The 22,798-nt window shown below is 31.0% G+C and overlaps 4 protein-coding genes across 4 annotated transcripts in view; 1 reads left to right on the plus strand and 3 right to left on the minus strand.

Moving 5' to 3' along the window:
• Window positions 1-750: 750 nt before the first annotated feature.
• Window positions 751-8,187, plus strand: LOC108740826 (tyrosine aminotransferase). The gene is made up of 4 exons (XM_018475315.1): window positions 751-1,075; window positions 4,266-4,554; window positions 5,264-5,969; window positions 7,905-8,187. The coding sequence occupies exons 1-4, from the start codon at window positions 910-912 to the stop codon at window positions 8,019-8,021; spliced, it is 1,278 nt and encodes a 425-aa protein (XP_018330817.1). The 5' UTR covers window positions 751-909; the 3' UTR covers window positions 8,022-8,187.
• Window positions 8,188-8,995: 808 nt separating this feature from the next.
• LOC108740827 (Y+L amino acid transporter 2) lies at window positions 8,996-16,054 on the minus strand. Its single transcript, XM_018475316.2, has 4 exons — window positions 14,948-16,054; window positions 12,396-12,885; window positions 11,877-12,201; window positions 8,996-10,868 (listed from the first exon to the last, which is right to left on the minus strand). The coding sequence occupies exons 1-4, from the start codon at window positions 15,204-15,206 to the stop codon at window positions 10,476-10,478; spliced, it is 1,467 nt and encodes a 488-aa protein (XP_018330818.1). The 5' UTR covers window positions 15,207-16,054; the 3' UTR covers window positions 8,996-10,475.
• A 1,912-nt stretch (window positions 16,055-17,966) lies between these two features.
• Window positions 17,967-21,687, minus strand: LOC108740833. Its single transcript, XM_018475322.2, has 4 exons — window positions 19,578-21,687; window positions 18,908-19,050; window positions 18,644-18,848; window positions 17,967-18,584 (listed from the first exon to the last, which is right to left on the minus strand). Exons 1-4 carry the CDS (start codon window positions 21,482-21,484, stop codon window positions 18,344-18,346), a joined length of 2,496 nt encoding a protein of 831 aa, XP_018330824.1. The 5' UTR covers window positions 21,485-21,687; the 3' UTR covers window positions 17,967-18,343.
• Window positions 21,688-22,561: 874 nt separating this feature from the next.
• LOC112905136 (probable RNA methyltransferase CG11342) overlaps window positions 22,562-22,798 on the minus strand; it is an 11,376-nt gene continuing 11,139 nt past the window's right edge. Inside the window, exon 3 of the mRNA XM_025976946.1 lies at window positions 22,562-22,788. Within this exon, the coding sequence (XP_025832731.1) occupies window positions 22,639-22,788 (150 nt within the window). The 3' untranslated portion in view covers window positions 22,562-22,638. The remainder of the gene's footprint in view (window positions 22,789-22,798) is intronic.

Genomic DNA, 22,798 nt, shown 5'->3' on the forward strand with positions numbered 1-22,798 from the left:
TGAAACCTTTTACAATGCACACCTTATAAAATCGAATGAAGGAGGGTGAGGGATGAAGGCCAAAAATTCATGAGTTTTGCATCACGTAATTTAAGTACATCTCCTAAGTACGTAGAAATTGGTATAATTTAGCCATCTTATAGCTTTTATTTACATAAGAAAATAAAATTTCACCCAAATAATTGGGAAGTTTTTTAAAAGACACTCAAAAACTTTACGTATGTTGTAGACAACCCCCTCTTTTCTATTGGGCATTCTGGGTAAATACGCAGGGTCCCACGATCGACAGGGCCCCCTAGGTTTTGCCAGATCCATCCACCAATCAAAAACCAATATTTATTACCGATAAATATATTTATTTTAGGGAAATCAACCAACCAAATTATTCATTCATTCATTCATTAATTGTGATTGTAAAGAAATAAAAATAATTGTTCAATAAGTTTACAATTTTGCTTATCTACTCTTTTTGGCTGTAAGTGTCAAAGAGTCCCCGTTATCCTTATGTACCCAGGGCCTGCAATAGGCTAAAGACGATCCTGGTTGTAGGTACATTTAAATAGGAAAATCTTCTTTTATTAATCATGTTTCTTTCCTTTGCTATCTTTGTTTAAACTTTCGAAAAGGTGTTTACAAACTTTGACCACCAAGGCAAAATTCTCAACGGAAAGAAAAAAAAATAATTTGCATTCATTACGTCTTTAACAAGAAACAAGAACGCAAAGCAGGTATTTATTAAAATTCTAATATTCATATCCACCTTATATTATAACGAGGACAAGCAGTTCTCTTCTTAAACCTGATCAAACTACTGCAAAGGTGTTAGAAAAAGTTTTCCATTTACCTAGTGAACATATATCTATACGAGTAAGTGTTTGAGAATTGTGTTGTTTATGGTTAGCTGATACCATGTTGGACAATTTACCGAAGAAAACTTCCATTATTAAGACAAAAGAGAAATGGAAGGTCTCGGCATCGACCAATGCGAAAAATTGCAAGAACTACATTCGCGAACTTGTAGATAATTTGGTACTTGAACCTAACCCCGAGAAACAAGTCATTGCCTTATCTCTAGGTTGGTATTAAGATATTTTTTATACGTTTATTTTCAATATGTACCCATTTCATTATTAATTCTACGTCCTTTAGTTAATTCATTTCTTTTTAAATTTGAATACTATAAATTTAACAATTAACAAGGGAACGTAGAAAGCTAGGTTTATTTTATGTACAGTCTATTAAGTTACTGATTATATTTTAAATAATATTATTTTGCTAAAAAAAGTTAAGTACGGAGTATTTGCTTTGCTCCTTCGAATCCTACAAAATTAATTTCAGTGAGTATTACATCATACAAAAATAATTCCCTTTACATAAAAAACAAAAAATGCAATTGCTTCTCTTTTAGTGGAAAAAGTAGCTAATTTTAATGTAATAATGTTTTGCTATTTTTGTAATAAGATTTCCAAATATTTTTAATGAATTTACCTACCTTATTACCTTAATATTCCCTATAAATTAATTTTTGATGTGGTACTATTGAGCGAGAATTAAATTTTAAATAACTTTTTATATTTTAAAAATAATGAAATGAATAGTATCTAGAGAAAAAATGAAGTTTTGTTATAAACAAAATTACTACTAACTTACACAATTTCAGCCACATTTCAGAGTGCATTTGTATAAATATGCGTTCTTTAAAAATATTACAAATGAATAGACTAATGTCGTATGTATGTAACGTATTAGTAGTAATTATAAAAAATTGATTTTCCTGCTTTATAAACATATTTATATAATTTTCTTCGCCGTTTCTTCGATACAAGTACGATTCAGAATTAATTTTAACATAAACAATGTTATAAACAACAAGTTGCTTGGTCAACGTAGAAACATTTTCTACGATCTTGCCTTTTTTTATGTAAATCTCCCGGAACCTGCTCAAGCAAAAGATACGTCTTTATAATATTATCTTCTGTTATCGATGCGTAATATACATGTAAAGGTTAAAATAAAAATGGAAAATTTATATACAATTAAGCTTTTGCTTGCATTTATAATAGAACATTTCAATACACTAAGAGAATTCTGTTTGACACAAAAAGAAAGTTTGATCAATCAGAAGAAAATTTTAATGAAGAAATTAATTAATTTCACATGAGTGTTCCAAATTTTTTAACAATTTTGAAATACATGTGTACCTACATTATTATTATTGGAAAAAGAACCAGAAATTTGACTTCTTTGGACAAAAATGTTGAATAATTAAAGATCTGTATTTAAATATTTTGTTTTTTGCAAAAGGAATGCGAGATTTTCAACGTATGCAAATATATACAACAATTTGTAATATAATTATTATAGTTAAGTTTGTAATATAAACCATTCAGAAAGTTGTTTCTGGCTTGATTAACTAGTTTTCGCGTCATTGTAGGTACATTATTATGACGTTTTATTACAGATTAAAAATTAAACAGAAAACTATAGAAGAGATAAAATATTCGGCAATATTTGGAAGAATAATTAATTAGATTTGCAGTTGAGCAATATTAGCATCTAGCAAAAGAGTTAGAGGTAGTCTTAAATGAAATGGAAGCGGCACTGATAAAGCAATATTGTATGAAAATAAATAAAAGTAAAACAAAAATACTGCTATGTAAGGGAAGAAAAAGTAAGGAAAGAGCGAATATAGGATAGGAGACGAAAGATTAGAAGAAGTGGCTGATTTTCAGTATCTAGGAAGACAGATAAGTCAGGACGGAAGGAGTAGTAGGGATATAAAGCAGAGGATAACGCGGGGTTGAATCACATTCAATAAAAGAAGTAACTTCTATGCTCGCGAACAGTCAATTTAAAAAATTTAAATAGATTGTTAAAGGTGAATGTTTGGAGCGCGGCGCTGTATGGGTGCGAAACATAAAATAAAAGGTTAGAAGCGTTCGAAAGCCGAATGATGAAGATACCATGGATAAATAAGGTTGAAAATAAAGAGATATTAGAAAGAATAGGAGAACAGAGGACTCTATGCAAGCCAATAAGAGATAGGCGAGATAGATTGGTAGGACACCTTCTCAAGCATGAAGGGCTAGTCAGCGACATATTAGAGGCAGAAACAGGAGTTAAGAGGAGTAGAGGTACTGTTCGCAAATAGTTAAGGACATAGGATATTCTAGTTATAGGGAAATGTGAAGATTAGCTCAGGACAGGAAAGAGTGGAGGTGCGTGTCCAATCAGTCTTAGAACTGACGACCTTATAATGATGATGTTTTAAGAGAAAATGGCAACCAAAACTCCAGCCATAATTTCTTCTATACCTGCATACTGCACTTGGGAGGTTTAACATGGCGAAAGTTGGAAATGTTTGTAGAATGATGAACGAAAATGGAATTTGTATAGAAGTAATTTAAGGGTTGAAATTTCCACATAAACATAAAAAAGCACCTAAAGAACCAACTGTGATTTTCGTCATTGCGTAGGTAGGCTTGTAAACTACAGTCCAATATTTCCCTTGGTTCTCAAAAGAATTAGCTTGAATAGGCAATAAAAAGCACAAAAATAAAATAAAGAAAGTACTCTCTCCTATTTTTTTTTAGTTCTTTTTTATGCTCTTAATATGTCTCTAACTAATATCCTTCATATCTAGTGTTGGATATGCTAATAAGCTGTATATGCCGCGATCTAGGATGGGGTTTGGAGGCAGTTGATTTTAGAGACAGAAAAAGCTCAGTTTTTCGTGCAGCATTATCCTTACAATTTAGAGGTCGATTTGGTTCAGTTTGTGTTTGTGTTTGTGTACTTTTTCACTGTCAGGTTTTCATTAACAGGGCTGTAGAGAAACCCGAATCAATATCATCATTACCATTATGTAATCTCTCAACATTTATGAGGAACTAATCTTTGCGCAACTTTATTTTATATTAGTGATAAAACATTACACGAATCCTTCAAATATTTCTTCTATCCTATAGGACGCAAACGGAATAGCATATAAAAGTTAGCCAAGCTTATTTTTAGATTTTAACCATTGATCTACTACCGGAAGAAGAGACTAGACATAATTTCACTTAAATTCGATTGATAATTTTTGGGATATTTGATTGTGACAGACACAGATAGACCGATGATATCATCCGTATGAAATCCAAAAAAAAAAAACGAACAAGCATGTCAAATTTTGTCTGTTATCCTATAGTAGCCAAGGTTCATAAAATCCAATTTTTGTAGTATAAGTATAAAAATTGGATAAAAAGATTGTTCTTCTTTAGGAGATCCAACAGTTTATGGAAACCTTCAAACTGCAAACGAAGTGGTGGAAGCTGTGTTGGATACAGTAAGGGATGGTGCCTGTAATGGATACGTACCCTGTTTAGGTCTTCCTAAAGCTAGAAAAGCAGTCGCCAAATACCTTTCTCGAGATAACGTTATCTATGAAGAAAAAGATATTATACTATGCAGCGGGTGCTCACATTCTTTAGAACTCTGTATCACAGTCCTTGCAGACCCAAAAAAAGGCCATAATATACTTATACCGAAACCTGGTTTTCCACTTTATAGGTAAGTACAAGATAATAACAGACAAAAGTATTTTATGAGTCTGTTTTTGAATATGAACCCCAAAAGAAGTAAAATCAGAAGAATCTTGCATTGGAATTTTGATATAACTAAATCATTATTGTTAAACACCCTTTATAGTGCATCTCGCGACAGTTATTAATCGTAAATTAGGAATTCCCTACAACTGAATATACCCCCGGTCTATTCCTTATTGTGTATTATATTTTCATTTTACACAAATAATATTTAACCGTTTACCTGTTGCATTATAAAGACTATTACTAAATATTTCTGTTTTCATTAGATCTGTTATTATTATTATTTAGAAAGAAGGGCATTCAAAAATAGAAAATATCGAAATAGATATAGACGTATATAAGGATTTTTTTAATTAGAAGCAATTAGTAAGGGTTGAAATGTTCTTTATTGATTATGTAATCTGTATCAACGTTTCGCCTTCCGATCTAGGACTTTATCAAAGTCGATTACTTGGGTAATTAATTATACTAGACGGAGACACTGGAATTTCTTGTGTAATCACTCGAGAAATTACATAATATTTACTGGGTGGTTCTAATTGAAAAAGTCTTGGGGAAGATAGTACAAAGGATAGATTTATACTCTCAGAACAGTGTTTTTATCATAAAAGAATATTCTTTTAAAAATAAATTATTATAAACCTAATTTAGAAAGTCAAAAATATTTTCAGAACTCTTGCTGAAAATTTGGGTGTAACAGTCAAAATGTACAACCTCCTTCCAGAAGCGAATTGGGAAATTGATCTGAATCACATGGAAAGTCAAATAGATGAAGATACTGCAGCTATCATAATAAATAATCCTTCTAATCCTTGCGGGTCCATTTTTGACTATAACCACCTTAAAGATATTCTCGACGTTGCCGAAAAATACAAAATACCAATTATTGCCGATGAAATATACGAAAGACTTGTATTTCCCGGTAACGTTTTCGTCTCTGCGACATCAGTGAGCAGTCAGGTTCCAATGCTGGTTTGTGGAGGTTTAGCAAAGCGATTTCTAGTTCCGGGCTGGCGAATGGGATGGATAGCAATACACGATCCGATTGGTGCTTTTGAAAATGAGATTAGGACCGGATTATGCAGTTTATCTCAAAAAATAATTGGAAGTAATACCATTGTTCAAGGAGCTCTCCCGCGGATATTAGAATGCACCCCGCAAACATTTCACGATGGTTTAATAGATACTTTATACGAAAACGCGAGGATCGCCTATAAATATTTATCAACGGTTAAAGGGCTGGAACCCTTTATGCCCCAAGGTACCATGTACATGATGGTAAAGATTCAAATGAAAAACTTTCCTCAGTTTAGTACCGGACTTGAATTAATGCAGAAGATGATGGAAGAACAGTCAGTGTTCTGTCTACCGGGTGATGTAAGTTTTATTACATTAATAGCTTTAGTAGCTAATCATCCAGATTTATATTAACTTAACCATATATAGTTTAAAATTTAAAACAGTAAAGATTTAATTTCACATAACCCACGACGATATTAAGCAGCGGATAGCGAGTCACCTTCAATAAAAAGAAAACGATTAATTTAGAAATTCGAAAAAGATTGTTAAAGGTGTATGTTTGGAGCGCGGCTTTGTACGGGTGCGAAACATGGAGGGTGGGCGCGGCGGAAAAGAAAATATTAGAACTATTTGATGTTATAGCCTAATGATAAATGTACCGTAGATACAAAAGGTTAGAAATGAAGAGGTATTAGAAAGAATAGGTGAACAGAGGACTCTATGAAAGTCAATAAGAAGTAGGTAGGTAGGACACCTTCTCAGGCATGAAGAGAGAGAGAGTCAGATACATATTAAATGCAAAAATAGGAGTTAAAAGAAATGAAGGTAGACCTACATTAGATTACTGTTCGCAAATCGTAAGGGATGTGGGATATTCTAGTTTTAGGGTAATGCAAAGGTTAGCTCAGGATAGAAAAGAGTGAAGGTGCGTGTCCAACCAGTCTTAGGACTGACGACCTTATGATGGTGAACCCAAGACGCTTTTATTAATGCCAAGTTGTGCATCGTTTTCTAGAGATTCATACCTCAAAAGGAAAAAAGGAACCCTTATAGACCAGGAACGCGTGGATGTATTAAGTTGAAATTAATAATAAACACTCAGGTCACAAGTTTTCTGGAGTTATAAAAAATCAAACTTTTAAGTCAATGAAATCCAAAGATACGACCATCTATGTCGCAAATTTTGACACTGGTAAAGGAATCAAAACCTTTAGGATACTTCTAATAGACTTAGAATCAGGAACTTTGCCAAGAAACAATGTCTTATAGCACAAGCAAAAGGAAAAATCTGAAAACCGTAAATTTATAGTTACATCACAAAAAAATAAACTTTGAAGTGTAATATTGTAATTGTACATTTTGGGGCTGATTTTGGGGAAACTTAAAACATAAACTTGTCAGCTTTTGCTTAATGATGTAAAAATATCTATTACTTTGTCGAAGTTGAGAAATTTTACGATTTTTCTCTCGATGAACATAATTGCTACATTACCTACCCATGAAAATTTTACTTCCCGGCCGAAAGCAAATAGTATCACAATATTAAGGCGTTTAGAGATTATTTCCTTGTGGTTTTACTTATCATTCTAGTGGAACTCAAAGAGTGTTAAATATATGGCTGTTTTGGTTTGACGTTAACCCTGAACTAGCTCTCCCTTATTGTATTTTTTCAATTTTTCCTAAATCATTCTTTAAAGTCACGAAAATCCCATTAAAAAAAGTTGTTAACTGTTTCTTGAGTTATTCAAAAACTGTATTTATAAAAATCTTCATATCAGCATTGTTGATAATGATCTGTTTGACGTTATTTTAGAATATTTTCATATGTAAGGTATTTATTAAACACGGAAAAACTTCAAAGGCTTAGTTCTTTAGTCATTCTAAAAATATTTGATTTTTGATCACTTTTGGAAAACCGTTTTGTTTCAAATTATTAGAAATTAAATTTTAATTTAACGTATTGAATTGTTATCTACCAAAAATCCATTTTGCTATTTTTAAAATTATTAATGTAGCCGAAATTAAGGAATAGCATGCTATAGTTTTCTCAACAAGTGAAATAAAGGATTTTCACAATAACCATTTAAATTTAAATGTGAACGGCTAATTATTTAAATGTAATAAAATAATTTAGGTACGTTATACTAGAACCCATCTTTATGAAAAGAGACATAACAATAAAATTACACTAGCAAGGATTTGTATTGTGACGAGATTTTTTTGAACACATTTTGTTTATGATTAAATGAAATATTTATAAATGTAGAAATAGACGTTAAACTTACGTTTTAGGCTTTTGGAATACCAGGATATATGCGTCTAGTAATTACGATCCCCAAGGAGCTGATAGAAGAGGCCTGTAAAAGGATAACTGAATTTTGTGGGAAGTATTTTATGGAAGTGCAATAAAATAAAAAGTTGAGTCAAACTTTATCTGCAAATACAATTTATTACAAAAAGAACTGTATAAATCAAATACCATTTTTTTTTCAATGTTGACATATCATATATAGATACGTAGGTATACAATAATACTGTTACATACACAAAAAAATAAATAAAAATATTAAGAGGATTTTGAGTTATTTCTAAATTGAAATGTGAAAAAATGTAAATCCCTGAAATAGCTCAAAGGGAAAACCCACTATACAACAATAAAAAAAGTAAAAGTATTTTATTTTTGCAAATTAAATGAAACCAGAAACATGAAACTTAATAACGAAAACATAACAGTACGCCCTTATTGTGTATTAAATAACCAAGGGTGCAAATGAATAAATGAAATAAACTGTAAAATAAAAAATAATGATAAACAGAAACAAGTTCCCGATTTAATAATATTAATCACAGACAATAAATGAAGGAGGGTGAGGGATGAAGGCCAAAAATTCATGAGTTTTGCATCACGTAATTTAAGTACATCTCCTAAGTACGTAGAAATTGATATAATTTAGCCATCTTATAGCTTTTATTTACATAAGAAAATAAAATTTCACCCAAATAATTGGGAAGTTTTTTAAAAGACACTCAAAAACTTTACGTATGTTGTAGACAAGCCCCTCTTTTCTATTGGGCACTCTGGGTAAATACGCTGGGTCCCACGATCGACAGGCCCCCTAGGTTTTGCCAGATCCATCCGCCAATCAACAATCAATATTTATTACCGATAAATATATTTATTTTAAGGAAATCAACCAACCAAAATATTCATTCATTCATTCATTCATTTATTCATTCATTGTGATTGTAAAGAAATGAAAATAATTGTTCAATTAATTTACAATTTTGCTTATCAACTCTTTTTGGCTGTTTTAACAAAATATCCTTTGTCAAAGTCATAGAGACGCCGTTTTCCTTCTGTGCCCAGATCCTCCAGTAAGTTAAAGNTTATATGAATTTATCTAGTACGAAACGATTTTTTACTATACCCTCTAACGAAAGTACGATATTATTGTTGATATACAGTAAAAAGTTAGCAAAATTCGGACTTAAGATATGTATGTAAAAATATTTAAATAGGTCTCGTTCTTGACCACTTCCTTTTCTACGTTCTATATGTTAAGGCAATTGCTTCATTCAAAACCTTTTAAGTCCCTTATAAATTACAACGACTTGTGAATAAGACTGCCAATCATAATTGTAAAAATGCTGATACAATTTACTAGTCCGACTTAACTTTATAACTTTATATTTAATGCCTACCTAAGCAAAAGCAAAACTGCTGATGTAGATTTAGATTTTAGGTTTCCCTCACTTCATTGTATTTAAAATTATGTAAATATTTTGTCACAGTTAAGCTGTAAATTAAATAATAACAATGTAATGCGTAGTTTATTGTAACCACAAGACACTTTAAAACCCTAACAAATACGATATTAAAATGATGTGTATACTTAAACTTTAATCATATTTTTTGGTCAAGTAAATCGTTTTAACAAATAAATATGTCCGCAAAAGTAAATTTATGTTTTTTTGGGTAGTTTATTTATTATCTAACTTACTGTGGTGTTTATAATTCATTGCCTTTTTGTCCTAGCGAAAACAAATTTTAAAAACATTTCAGTAACATTTTATAAAATTAAATTATAATTAATAAATAACATTCAGATTCGTTAGTAAATAAAATATGTCAGTAATACAGTTTTCAGAATGTATACAAAAAAAAGGCGCTTAACTACTAAAAGCCAGTATGATTACTAGGGTGGTCCCTTTTTCTATTTCTTTTTCGATTCTGTTTGCTGTTTACATATTTATCCAATGGTAATTAATTTCTTTTATTAGTTCAAGAATTTTAAAAGCTTTCAAATTATAAAAACTTTTTTGTTTAATTTTTATTTTTCTACATTAAAATAAATGGATCCCCTTCAATTTACAGCTTAAAATATTTATTTAAAATAGTTATATTTTCTACCACCGTATATATTAATGGTTCATTTTGTTTTTAATTTTAATTTATTTACATAAAGCAAATGACTAGGTAGTCGATGTACCAGCATGATATATTTGCAATGAAAATTATCTCGAGATTCCTGTTTTATATCAAGTTATTAAAAGTTATGAGTGTTCTCTTGTTACTACTCTGTATTAACGACAGCCGCGCATCAATTGTGTGAGCGGGCTGATTCTATGCAATTCAGGAGAGTGATAATAAATTGAAATATTTCGACTTGTAAATTAAGGAGAATCGCCATTCTTAATGCAGACAAGATAAAAATGGTCAAAAATAAAGATTTAAGAAAAAAAGCTCATTAGTCAATCGAAAAAAAGAAACTTGGTCAAAAAAGAATGCCACCCTTGCTAGTAGCCACGTTTCTAAAACAAGGACTGTTGTTTCAATTTTCTTATCTGTAAAAAGTTTCGGATTCACTTACTGTCTTCATCTTCAGGCACGCACATAAATAGTTTGGCACATGTAAGATTAAAATTGTCAAACAACCTATTCAACCAACTCGGTTTAGTTTGCCACCAGATTGTTACGAAATAAACAGGTATCCCGCAAATAATTAATATCATCCCAACCCCCACTTCCAACGGGCTAACATAACACGGAAATGTCACCAAAAACACGCAAATTGCGAAGAACAAAATCGGTAATGCCAAATGCACTTGAATCGGTCGATGCAAGTCTGGTCGCTTGTATCGCAACCACAAAAGTCCCAAAACACTCATACTAGTGAAGACGGCTTCTACGAACGAAACGTAGTTTATTAACACGTACACGTCTTCGATTACTATCAACGCCAGCGTGATGACGCACTGTAAAATTATATTTAAAGATATAATAATTTCTTAGATATCGTTTTAATTTTTATTGATAAATTTATGAAAAATCACTCTAATGAATAGAGGGAGTATTCCTGAATAATGCGTCAACGAAACATTTTTCGATTAAATGCTTAGTTTTTCCTGCTTGACTTCTTAATTATCAAAATCAATCAAACATTAGCCAATAATTGTTCAAGTAAATGTTAGTTAACTTTGACGCCCCTTGACGAAAAACTAGCCATTTAAGCGAAAAACGTATCATTGAAACACTGTCTAGGGACTTCCCCTATATTCATTTCTGCAATAACCTCAGATGGCGCATTTCGAAGAACAATAATCTGAAATGTTCACAGAGGTACCAAGATACTGGAACTCTAATATAAAAAATGGCGAATGCTTTGTTATAGTCTTCTTCAAAAGTTTAAAATGTCCTGTAAAAATCCAGATTGTTTTGAAATTTTTTACTAGTTTCAAAAATGGATAATTTCGTCATTTTCCGCTAAAATCAATTTTTTTTAAACTAATAATAAATTTATGGATTAGTACGATTTATTATTAATCACCTATGAATTTTTGCACTTATTAATGACTTTATAGGGGTTCCGTTCTTTAGCAGTACTTACTTTTATTTAGATTATACATGAAAACAGGTAAATGGTTAATACAACATAAATGTTTTAAACAACCAATTTACACATCTTTGACTATCAACAGGACTTTTTAATCGTTTTTTTTTCTTTTTTCTATCCCAATAAAATTAGACTCAAAAAAACTTTATTTTGATATGTTCCTGAATAGTATCTCTAACTTAAGCTAGAGCTTCTCTTAGTAAATGAACTTCAGATTTTTGTACATTTTTCTAAAATTATCAATTTTAGAAAGAAAATAGTTTTGTACAAAAAATGTCTGTAGACTTATTTCGTAGAACCAACCGTTTAAGAAACATAAGTAAATTGAACGATGTCTACATTACTCTTGTTAAAAAAAAAAGTTACTTACAAGAAATACTAATGATGGCACTGGTGTTAATCTTTTAATGTCGATGAGAGCGATCGCCTTGGGCAAATGACCTTGTCGTGCTCCCACAAAAAATAACCTTGAAGACGCGAAAATGGCCCCATTCAGCGATCCAAATGTCGAACAGGCGACAAAAAAGGGCATGATGAAAGAAAACGCTCCTAACATTTTGTCTGCAAACGTAACAGCTACAGCTTGCGATGTTAACATTTCATCGCGACTTAAAACAGCGAAGTAGGCCACGTTCGTCACAACGTAAACTCCAGTTACCAAAGGCATCGAAATACAAATAGCACGGGGAAGATTTCTATAAATAAAAAAACGTTTTTGGAAATATAAAATACCTACAATTTAAGATTTTGTTAACAACAAGCAGGAAAAAGAATAAACAGACAGAGACGTGTTTCGCCGAACTGATTGTAAAATGTGTACACCTGACAATGCGACTCACAGTGTGGCGAAACGATATTTAAGAATTAAAATAAAAAAATGGGGAAAAACCTGTAAGGATCTTTTAGTTCTTCGGTAACAAAGTTTAAATAGTTCCATCCAGAATAAGAAAACAGACCCGAATAGAAAGCCAGGGCAACATATCCTGGATCGGTTTGCGTTCCTGCCATAGGATTGGCAAAGTGTTTAAGATTCCCTCGGCATAAATGCCACAAGCCAATGGCCACAATAAGTGCCAATGCCATGATCTTCGTGGCTGTGAAAACATCCTGGACTCTCGTAACCCATCGCACGTTGCAACAATTTATTGCAGTTAATAAACATGTTGCAACTGCTGCTAGGAGTCTTACGGCCTCGTAAGGGGGTTCACAACCCATCCACATAGGTTGCAAAATATATTGGGCAAATGTTATGGCAGTTATGGCATTACCCGTGGGTACCAATATGAAAAGAGCAACCCATAGGTAAAGGAATGCCGGCAATGGACCAAAAGCTTCCAGAATGTACGCATAATCTCCTCCAGATTTTGGAATCATGGTTCCTGAAAATTAATATTTACGAGAATACAAAACATAATTATTTGCAAAGTTCGTCTGACCGATAATAATGATTAAAAGCAAGAAACATTTGACACTGAACAACTTTTATATAACTTTTTCTATTGGGCTCATATTTTACAGGGCTGCCATTTAAGTGAAACCTTCTTTTTTCTAGTTTTGAACACTCTTTATAGTAAATCAAATTTGTTTGAAAATATACTTCGATTAAATATACTATTGGGCCGCACTTAGCGTNGCTTTTAAATAAAACGGTAAATATGAGCCAATATCAGAATTTATGATTTTTATTTCTGCGTCACATATCAATTCAGTTTGCTTTCCCGTATTAATCAAAAGTGTTTGACTTTACCATGTTGAGCAGGAACTCTTTATAGTAAATCAAATTTGTTTGAAAATATACTTCGATTAAATATACTATTGGGCCGCACTTAGCGTATTGCGAATCTTTTGGACCACCCAGTATATGCAATAAAAAAGGAAGCTAATTGTAAAAAAGTACTTTCACCCTCTACCCTTATAACACACCATTACGTTTTACTGTCCCATTTAAGACAACGTGGACGGTGGGGGCGGCGGAAAAGAAAAAATTAAAAGCATTCAAGATGTGATGTCAAAGCGGATGATAAAAGCATCGTGGACAGAAAATATTAAAAATTGTTGTACAATGCAAAATGTAAAGAGTGCAGAAAAACGCAACTAAATTTGAATCATTGGTTTAAAGATGGCGACATATTAAAATTTCATAAATACTTTCACTTTTTCGACTTTGAAGAAAATTTCAGATTTTTTCAATCCTTTTTGCACCAACTCCCGCTAAAGATAATGATCCTTGTCTTTCTCTAAATATAGTACCTACTATCCTCAGGTCAAAATCATCTGTTTTAGAAGCCCTGTTTCAATAGGTTGGCAAATATTTAGTTAGGACAATGACGTAAGTAAAAGGTTTAATACGTGTTTAATTTTTACCGTTAGTATTTTTTGATACAAAATGTGACGATAATCTCAGAGTCTACCCTAACGCTAATTAGGCCACTGAGTTAAGGATAGTTTATGTTACATTATGAATAATTTTTTGAAACTTTTCTTTAACGTCATTGTACCTACCTATAATACAGTATATCAGTAACATCTGTAATTTTCATGATCCATTTCCTTTTAATACTGATATACATCGTTAACGCGTTTATCTTCGGCCTAAATTCTAAAGCAATCACAGTGCTGAATCTACATTCCCTTCGAATGAAAATATTTTAACGGTATGCGCTGAAATAATTACAAATAATCTCAAAATGCTTATAATGGTACTTTAATACTTAACAAATTAGTAAGATGCGTTTTTAAAAATTATATTACTATACCTAACTGTCCAAATTCTCGATATTTATTTTCTTTCTTTATAAAGATATGTACCTTAATAAAAAAAGTTATTTTTAATTTTTCTTTTATTTCGTAAGTATTTATTATTAGATATTATCGAATTCACGAGAGATTGTTGTCTGTGGGCCGTTATGTTCGTTTTCATGATAATAAAAACAAATCCAGCAGTTTACAATTTTTTCTACAACGAATATCCTAGTAACAATAGATAACGAAATAATGTTCTTATTACCAAACATACAGGTTCACATATGTACTTTTTTCATGTAAATAAACATTTTTTTTTGAATAACAATATATTAAAGTAGGTACTCTTTGTATTATTCTCGCTGACTTTTCATTCGATCAAATATAATTTAACTTTGAACAATGTTTGATTATTCCATACATTATAGACGAATAAATTTAAGTTCTTTCATATTTGAACAAGGATTCTACCGCCACGCCATGGGCCATGATATACATATACATATAAAAATGATGCAAGAGTCATGCAAATTTCTGTGCCGTATTGTACACGCATGACTGTGTATGTATTCTGAACGTATTATACAAATGTATAGGTCCCCCTGTTTAGTACCCTACTTATTCAACAAGACCACGTGTGACTTTATTATATACATACATCCATACAAATATATATATGTTATTGATATAAATACCTACCCAATTCTGCGTAACATAGGGCACCAATCATTGATAAAAGTCCGGACATTATCCAAACGATAAGGGCCTGCCCTGTTGATCCGGAATACCTTAAAACACCCTTCGGCGAAACAAATATACCAGAACCTATTATAACCCCCACAATTATCGCAACCCCGTCAATTATCCCCAGTTCTTTCTTCATTTTAACACCCGGAGCCGAAGAATCTGTTGGATGAGCCACAACATCACTTTTTACAGCACTTTTACGTTTACCCATTTTGTCTTTTTTTTTTCGTTTTAAAAACAGGTGGTTGAATAAAAAGAGTTCACTTCCTTATTAGGCACTAACTTAAGCCGAAAATTTAACGACCACGTGCTTTTGCTACCGGACTAATTGTAAATTAAAAATATAGTCCTTCTGTTGTTGACCTCAACATCAGCTAACTATATACGAGCGGGAACATGCGGTTTGAAACAGTTTGAAATTAAACACGAAAGACCTGAAGATGGCGGGAAGCCCCCACCTCTCTAAGTCTACACAACTTTTAACAGTAACACCTACTAAGTATATCCCATATCGTAATGATAAACTTAAGTCACCTGCTTAGAAATACGAATTTAAGTAAAAGTTGCGCATATTTTATACGATTAATAAGACTGTTCGCTTTTCAAATTCAAATTTGACGAATAAAACATGATTTCAAACTGTATTTTTTTATAAAGAATAGAAATAACACAAATAAATTTATCTGTTCAAGGATTTTCTCATATCCGACGTCTTATCAAAAGAATGCTGTGCGGTATATCGCAAAAATTTCAGAATTACGTACCTGTCTCATATGTGCTATATACTGACACAGGATTGCACTAGGATTACATAGATAAATTCATAAAGCCAACAATTAAAAATTTTTAAATTGTGAAGTACAAAAAAGGGATATTAATAAACTTTAAATTAATTGATCTTATATGAATGTCAAAGTTTGTCGTAAGTTCTTCTCGGAGTTTATAAAGAGAAGGGAATGAAACTCACATCATTCGAAAAATACTGTGCCATGTTAGATTAGCACAAAACAAAAATCACATTTTTTTTATGTAAATGACAACATTTCTGCATTCCATGCCGTTATCAGTGGTGAATAATACGGAACGAACTGAAAGGTTTACAGTTAAATAAAGAACATGGCATCACAATCCAAAAACTCAACTTGTATGTTATCTAATATACCGGCCATGATAGCTTAAGAGAAATTGTATTATAAGCGACTTAATAGAGAATCCCTTAATCGTTTAGTAACGATAAAATTATCAAACGTATGACTTATTAGTTTAACTTAAAAATATACCTCATAAAAATATATAAAAAATATATACATACATGTATTTTCATTACTAAAACTTTTGTATATAGTATTTTATGAAGACTTTTATTAATTTGTACTTTTTTCATAATTTTAATTTCAGCTCCTAGTTTCTAGGAGAGACATGCGTTTAACGCACATTTTCGCCGAGAAGTTTGAAAATGACTAAATGAAACTAAAAAGATTGTTTTTAATTGTTTATATACTTATATTTTACTTTTAAAATAAGGAATATTTGCACTCTAATTTGGCATTAATATTTATTAATTTCTTCCCTTTAATGTGTGGAATTTTAAACAGGCACGAAAAACATTCAAATTTCTAAATTACTATAAGTCGATCTCCGCTATTTATCTGTTCTCTTTCAACAACGTTATGTATCTGTTATCATTTTATAAGGGCGTTCAACCGGGTTAATTAATGAAAAGCTTTATTAAAAGTGGGTACCGTTTTCTTAATGCTTGTTGTCTCGTTTAGGTTGCTTTTAAATAAAACGGTAAATATGAGCCAATATCAGAATTTATGATTTTTATTTCTGCGTCACATATCAATTCAGTTTGCTTTCCCGTATTAATTAAACTTGTTTGACTTTACCATGTTGAGCAGGATGTCCTGAAAAATTGTATCTGTACGTATGTATGTTACGTTAAATATTCATATGGATTATATGTACAGTCACTTCACAAAATTGTAGATACTTTCCCCGATTAAACAACCAAACAAGTTGAACCCGCTCAAATATAATGCAAGAAGGTAGATAAGTATAGCGTTTTTACAAATATCGTTTTAGAGTAAAATTCGATCATTTTGGTTTTAAAGAAATTCTGATAAGTCTAAGTTCAAAGATAATTTGATTTTTAATTGAAAGAAATTCCCCACAAACAAAAGTAAAACACACCCAGGGGATTACGAGTTCCTTTTATGAACTTATGAAATCCAAATATATTTATTCCAAGTTTCTGCTATATTAAAAATTAAAAATACTCCTCCGGAAAATACAAAAATAATAACCATAATAAACAGAAGTAAGTTCTGTATTAGTTAAGATATAAAGGGAAGTAAACATATTCTTGTATATTTAACATAAATTTGAATAGCGTTTGTGTAAACCCCAGGTACATGTACTGTAAGCGCGTAGTACAGCTAGACAGGGCGATGTACCGGGACCTTAATCGTCCCCAATCCCATCCCAGCAATAATAGTTATTAAGCGTACTTACTTTTTGTATACTTCATGTCATCGCCGTATTATTTTTATTAGTGTTTGCTATATTGATTACTACTATAAATAAATTTTAACCAATGGTGTAATTTATTTGTTTATGGCACCAAAAATATTTTACTCCTGGCCCCTTGATTATCTATCCACGCAACTGCTTGTACAGTACATACTATTAAAGGTTTCAGCATTTTATGTTAAAAGAAGTGCAATAGGTTACTAAACGCCAAAATGTTGCGGTTCTTGCAGGCGAGCATTTTGTGAGTATCGTGAGGTATCATATGAAAGGTCAGTGTCTATATGTTGAGAAAAATAAAAAATACAGGAACGTTTTCTTTTACTTAAAGTTACATGAAAAAAGTGACACAATTTATTGAATTTCGATCACGGACGGTGCTATTATATTAATTAATATAGCAAAAGAAAAAGCAAAAACGTATACACACTTTATTGAATATATACTCTAATCTGAAAAATGTCTTAACAATAATTAAAACTTACCGTTGTATAAAAATATTTACATTAACTTTACAAAATATAAATTTTAAAATAAATGTGGTTATTTGTCGTGATGGCTTCTCTCATATTTACATAGCATTAAGAAAAGTAGAGATAGGAGAAAAATCAACCCAAATCGAGAGCGTTTGAAGAGTGTCATGACTCTGCGCGACGAGCGATTGCGCATCACTCGTAGTAGTGTCAGTAGTCATACGATGAATTGTCAAGCACAACTTGGTGACGCGTCCCCATCTAGTTTTTATAATTTATTATCTCTTGTCTTCTTGAAACTTGATAAATCAATATCAGTCTTAATAAATAAAATTTCGTACATTTCTTATTTCTTTTTCCTGTTTTCCAACATTCTCAGATAATTTAAGAGGGTTACTACCAAATGTTTTAAGAAGGCAAAGCCCCTAGGGCATGGCTCTAGCAAACTTTTAACTTTTTCTTCATCCATAACACCAACCTGTGCTTTTATTGATACACAGTCTTGGCTGATATTATCTATATCGGACATATTTACAGTTACGACCCATACTGATCGTAATATTAAGCTAGGGATTTTTAAAGTGACCCTAAAACATAAGCATGCTAATTAATTTTTATTTTTTTTGTAAGCCTGTTTTTTTCCAACCGAAAATCGCAATCCATCTCAAATCCAATTTTGCTTAAATTAGAAAAATATTTTTTCATATCAGTCATATGAACCATTTGCATTTGTATATAATCCAGAAGGGTAACAATGTCATACTTTTCACCGACAGCTGCTGATACAGTTTTGCTGTTCATTCGTTTCTTGAATTCATTTTTAATAAATAAATTTTGAGGACTGCATTCACCTTTAAAATTACACAATTATAGTAAAACTCTAAAAAAAAAACATTATAATAAAGCATACCATCCGATTTTGATTGCACATGTAAGTCCTTTACGACACCAGTTAGTCTATCAATGCCAACAATAAGTACTATAGTATGGTAAAGGGTTTCAAATGTAAACTCTTCAGGTGTAGATGAAACCAAAGACCAACAATTCTGACATCTGTTGAAATAATATAGAAGATATTGTTGGGATATTTAACTAAGTACTTGTTCTCCAGTTAATTACTACAGTAGATTCGACAGTGTGAACATCGCAAACGAAAATATTTATAGGGTGCATTTGAATAATCTGATGTGTTGAAGTGAAATAGTGACAATAAATTTGAAGATGATGCTTAAAGACTACTAAAGTGATATCTTGAACCATTGAGTACATAGTTTCCAAAATTGACCTATATATGCTTTAAATTAGTAACCCACTGAGTAGAATATTAAATATAACATTCGATAACGTGAACAAATAGATGTGCACTGTTTGATTCAATTCACACTATCGAGTACTCACTGTACTTACAAGTAGTATTATATTCCTCATACAGTTCACTACTTCGTGATTTAATCTAATTTTTAACAGAAATTATAGTTTTAATCAGGAAAGATAAAAATAAGTTAAAGTATAACTATCGCAGAAGAAACATACAAAGTTATGACTAGAAATTTTAAATGTAATTTCACAAGTAAACTTACTTTTTTTGTAACTGTTTTATTCTGTCTTGAATAGTTACAACTTTTTCACATATCATCTGCAATTCCGTATCTACTTCAGCTACTGAATTAATCTCACTTGTAGACGATTGGCTTTCCAAAATCGAATCGGTTTCATTAAATTTCAGTTTCTCAGTTGGTATTTCAAAATTTATATTTAACAACGTAGATATTTTTTGACAAATCTCTTCAAAATAAGATTTTTGCTTTTCAAAACGTGAGTGACGTTGCTTAAAATTTTGAATTTCTTTTTGCATCAGAGCTTCGTTTTTGTTTATTTCTGTAATAAATTGATCATAAAGATCCTCAAAGACTTCCTTAGATTCATTCACTTTATTGGTTTCCCCTTGAATATTTTTCTGTTCAGTTTGTACTTTATCAGCATGTATTTCCTGGATATCTTCTAGAGAATTATTACAAAAAGACACAACAGATTCATCTGAAATATTTCTTGTATCTGTGCCTATAATTTCCGACATAACACTAAATGTAGTACTAGTTACAACAGTAAAAGTCTTATCTGTTTCAACAATGTTGTCCAATTTTGGTATTTTATTTCTTAGATTATTTGAAGAGTCGTTGTGAGATCTTTTTAAGGTTCCATTAGTATCAATATGATTATGTTCTGAGATTTTCGGACTTGTAGAAACATTTTTAACTTCATATATTTCATTTCCTTTACTTTCTTTAGCAGTTTGATGGGTTACATCCTTCAGGAGTGTAATATTATCTTTCTCCTTATTTGTTGTTTTTTTTAGAGATTTCTCTGTTATTTTCTGATTTTCTGGTTCTATAAGGTTGATATGCAAACTTTCTTCATTTTTAAAAGCATCGCTTTCAAACTCACCCAGAGGTAAAAATTTTGAGGACAAAAACGATGGGTTAAAATCGCCAGCAATCAATCTCGAAAAATCGGATTTTGGATTCTTATTGCCACCGACCGAAAAATTTATTAGGTATTGAGTATCATCAGCTGAATAATTTGTTGTGGTGTAATTTATTAAACTGTTTTTTTTACTATCACAATCCCACTTGTTTAAATTATTTGTAAAGGCATTTATTTGGAGAAATGGACTTGTTAATATTTTGTCTCTAATACTACCATTTTGTATTTGCTCCACTATGCCACCCCCTACATCATATACAGGAATCAACAACTTATCACATTCAACATTGTGTTTATTTGTGGCAATTACATGTCCATTATTCTTCATTTCTGAAGCTAAACACTTACTTATGTTTGAATTTGGAGACGACACTTGCTCTATATAATTGTCATTAACGGCTGTTAAATCCATATCTATACAACTTTGTTCTTGTGAAATGGATGTATTACAGTTCTCGTTATTACTGTTAATCTGCATGTTATTTTTACAAATTAAGTTTGTTAATTCCATTGTGTCTTTTATTGCTTTATCACCAAACAACCTATTTGAAAATTGTTTTTCCCCAAATACATTTTCTACTGCTGGTTCATCTCCAAAAGGGAGGTTGCAGATGATGTCCATTGTTTCAGGGTTTAAAATAGATTGCCTGTTAACTTGACTGTTACATGGCATTGCAATTGTGAAATCCATTGCTTCAGTTCTTGTAGTTTCATTGATAATTGATTTATGATTTACTGGAGAAACAGCACGAGTTAAATCCATGGTATCTACATTGAATCCTCCTATTATAGTTTTTTCATTTTTAGTTGGTAAATTTGTTATATCCATGTTATCAATCATAAGCACAGTCCGATTAGTTTTTAAAGACTCAATACTTGAAGGAATAAATGTTGTTAAATCCATTGTATTGTAATTTAAAATTGTCTTTTCAGGACATATTGCTACTTCTGCATTATTTCTTGATAAACCGATATTTAGACTTGAAGGAATAAATGAGTCCATATTAATGTTTTGATGTAGAGTATTCTGTGATATAATTATAACAGGATTAATATTTTCTTTGTCCTTTTCAATTTGAGAAGGTAGAATTGATCTTGCAACCTGAATACTAGGTATGTGAGCACTTGAATGTTGAGAAAGAAACTGATTTTGTTCGACTTCCACTACAAAGAGTTAATAATTCAATTAATTGTACTACAAAGCAAATGTTACAGATTTAATATTAATTAAATNATAGGAGGATATTTAATAGACAGGTATTTTATATAGTCACTTTTAAGTAGCCTTATTTTCATATTGTTTATTTATTTATTTCTTAGTGTTTTTGGAATCAGATTGGGAGCTAATATTTATGTGACAATTACATTATTTGGACAAATATTGTTTGATAAACAACAGATTAATATTTAAAAATCAGATGAATATTTGGATACTAACTTTACAAATTTTTTCTGTGAAAAGCTGACCCTACGCTTTACAACAGCTTGAACCTCCTCAACGTTATCTGTTGTAGGTTTTTTGAATTTCAGTATCTAAAAAAAACAACGGCTATAATAATAAGAGTTAAAAGCTTTAGAAGTAACCTACAGAAGACCGTCTTTTTTCAACTTTCTCATCCATTTTCTTTCTATCTAGTAAATGCAATAAAAATTTAAATAATTTATAAAATGATAGAATCAACACATTTTATGTATCAACACTATTAATTTATTAATAACATCGGAACAAGAGACTGTTCATCGAAGGAGATCTTGGAAGCACAAGAAACAATCACTAATAAAAAACATTATCCACTTCACACTTATTACACAGATAAACTCCTATTCAGATAATGAATATTTCTAAATACGAATTTCAAAAATCTCTTCCCATATTTTTTATATGTTTTGTAATTAGAACAAACTGCTTGAATTATTAGTTTGAATTTTTCTAAGCGGTTATATTTTGACATTTGACAATCAGGGACCATAGATGAAATTGGGACAATCACAAGCTTACAAGGTATGATCACTTGCACAGAAAAAAGTAATATTATTTATTCATTATAATTTATTTATTATTAAAGGAAAATGTATCGAATCATAGTCTATTTATAATAAATACATGGCAACCACTCTATTGATTAAAATAAAAACTATTCTTGTACTGCATTATTTTTATGCAAGTAGTACTTCTCTATTCCATTTATATATTAAAATTTTTCGACCCCATTCAGTAGTTTGTGACTTATAAATCAGTCTAATATTTTTTCCAAACATTTTATCAATCATATTTTGAATTTCTTCTTCAACATTTCTTATTTTTAACTTATTAAAT

The sequence above is a fragment of the Agrilus planipennis genome, unplaced genomic scaffold (assembly GCF_000699045.2).
Source record: "Agrilus planipennis isolate EAB-ADULT unplaced genomic scaffold, Apla_2.0 scaffold299, whole genome shotgun sequence".
NCBI classification, from domain to species: domain Eukaryota; kingdom Metazoa; phylum Arthropoda; class Insecta; order Coleoptera; family Buprestidae; genus Agrilus; species Agrilus planipennis.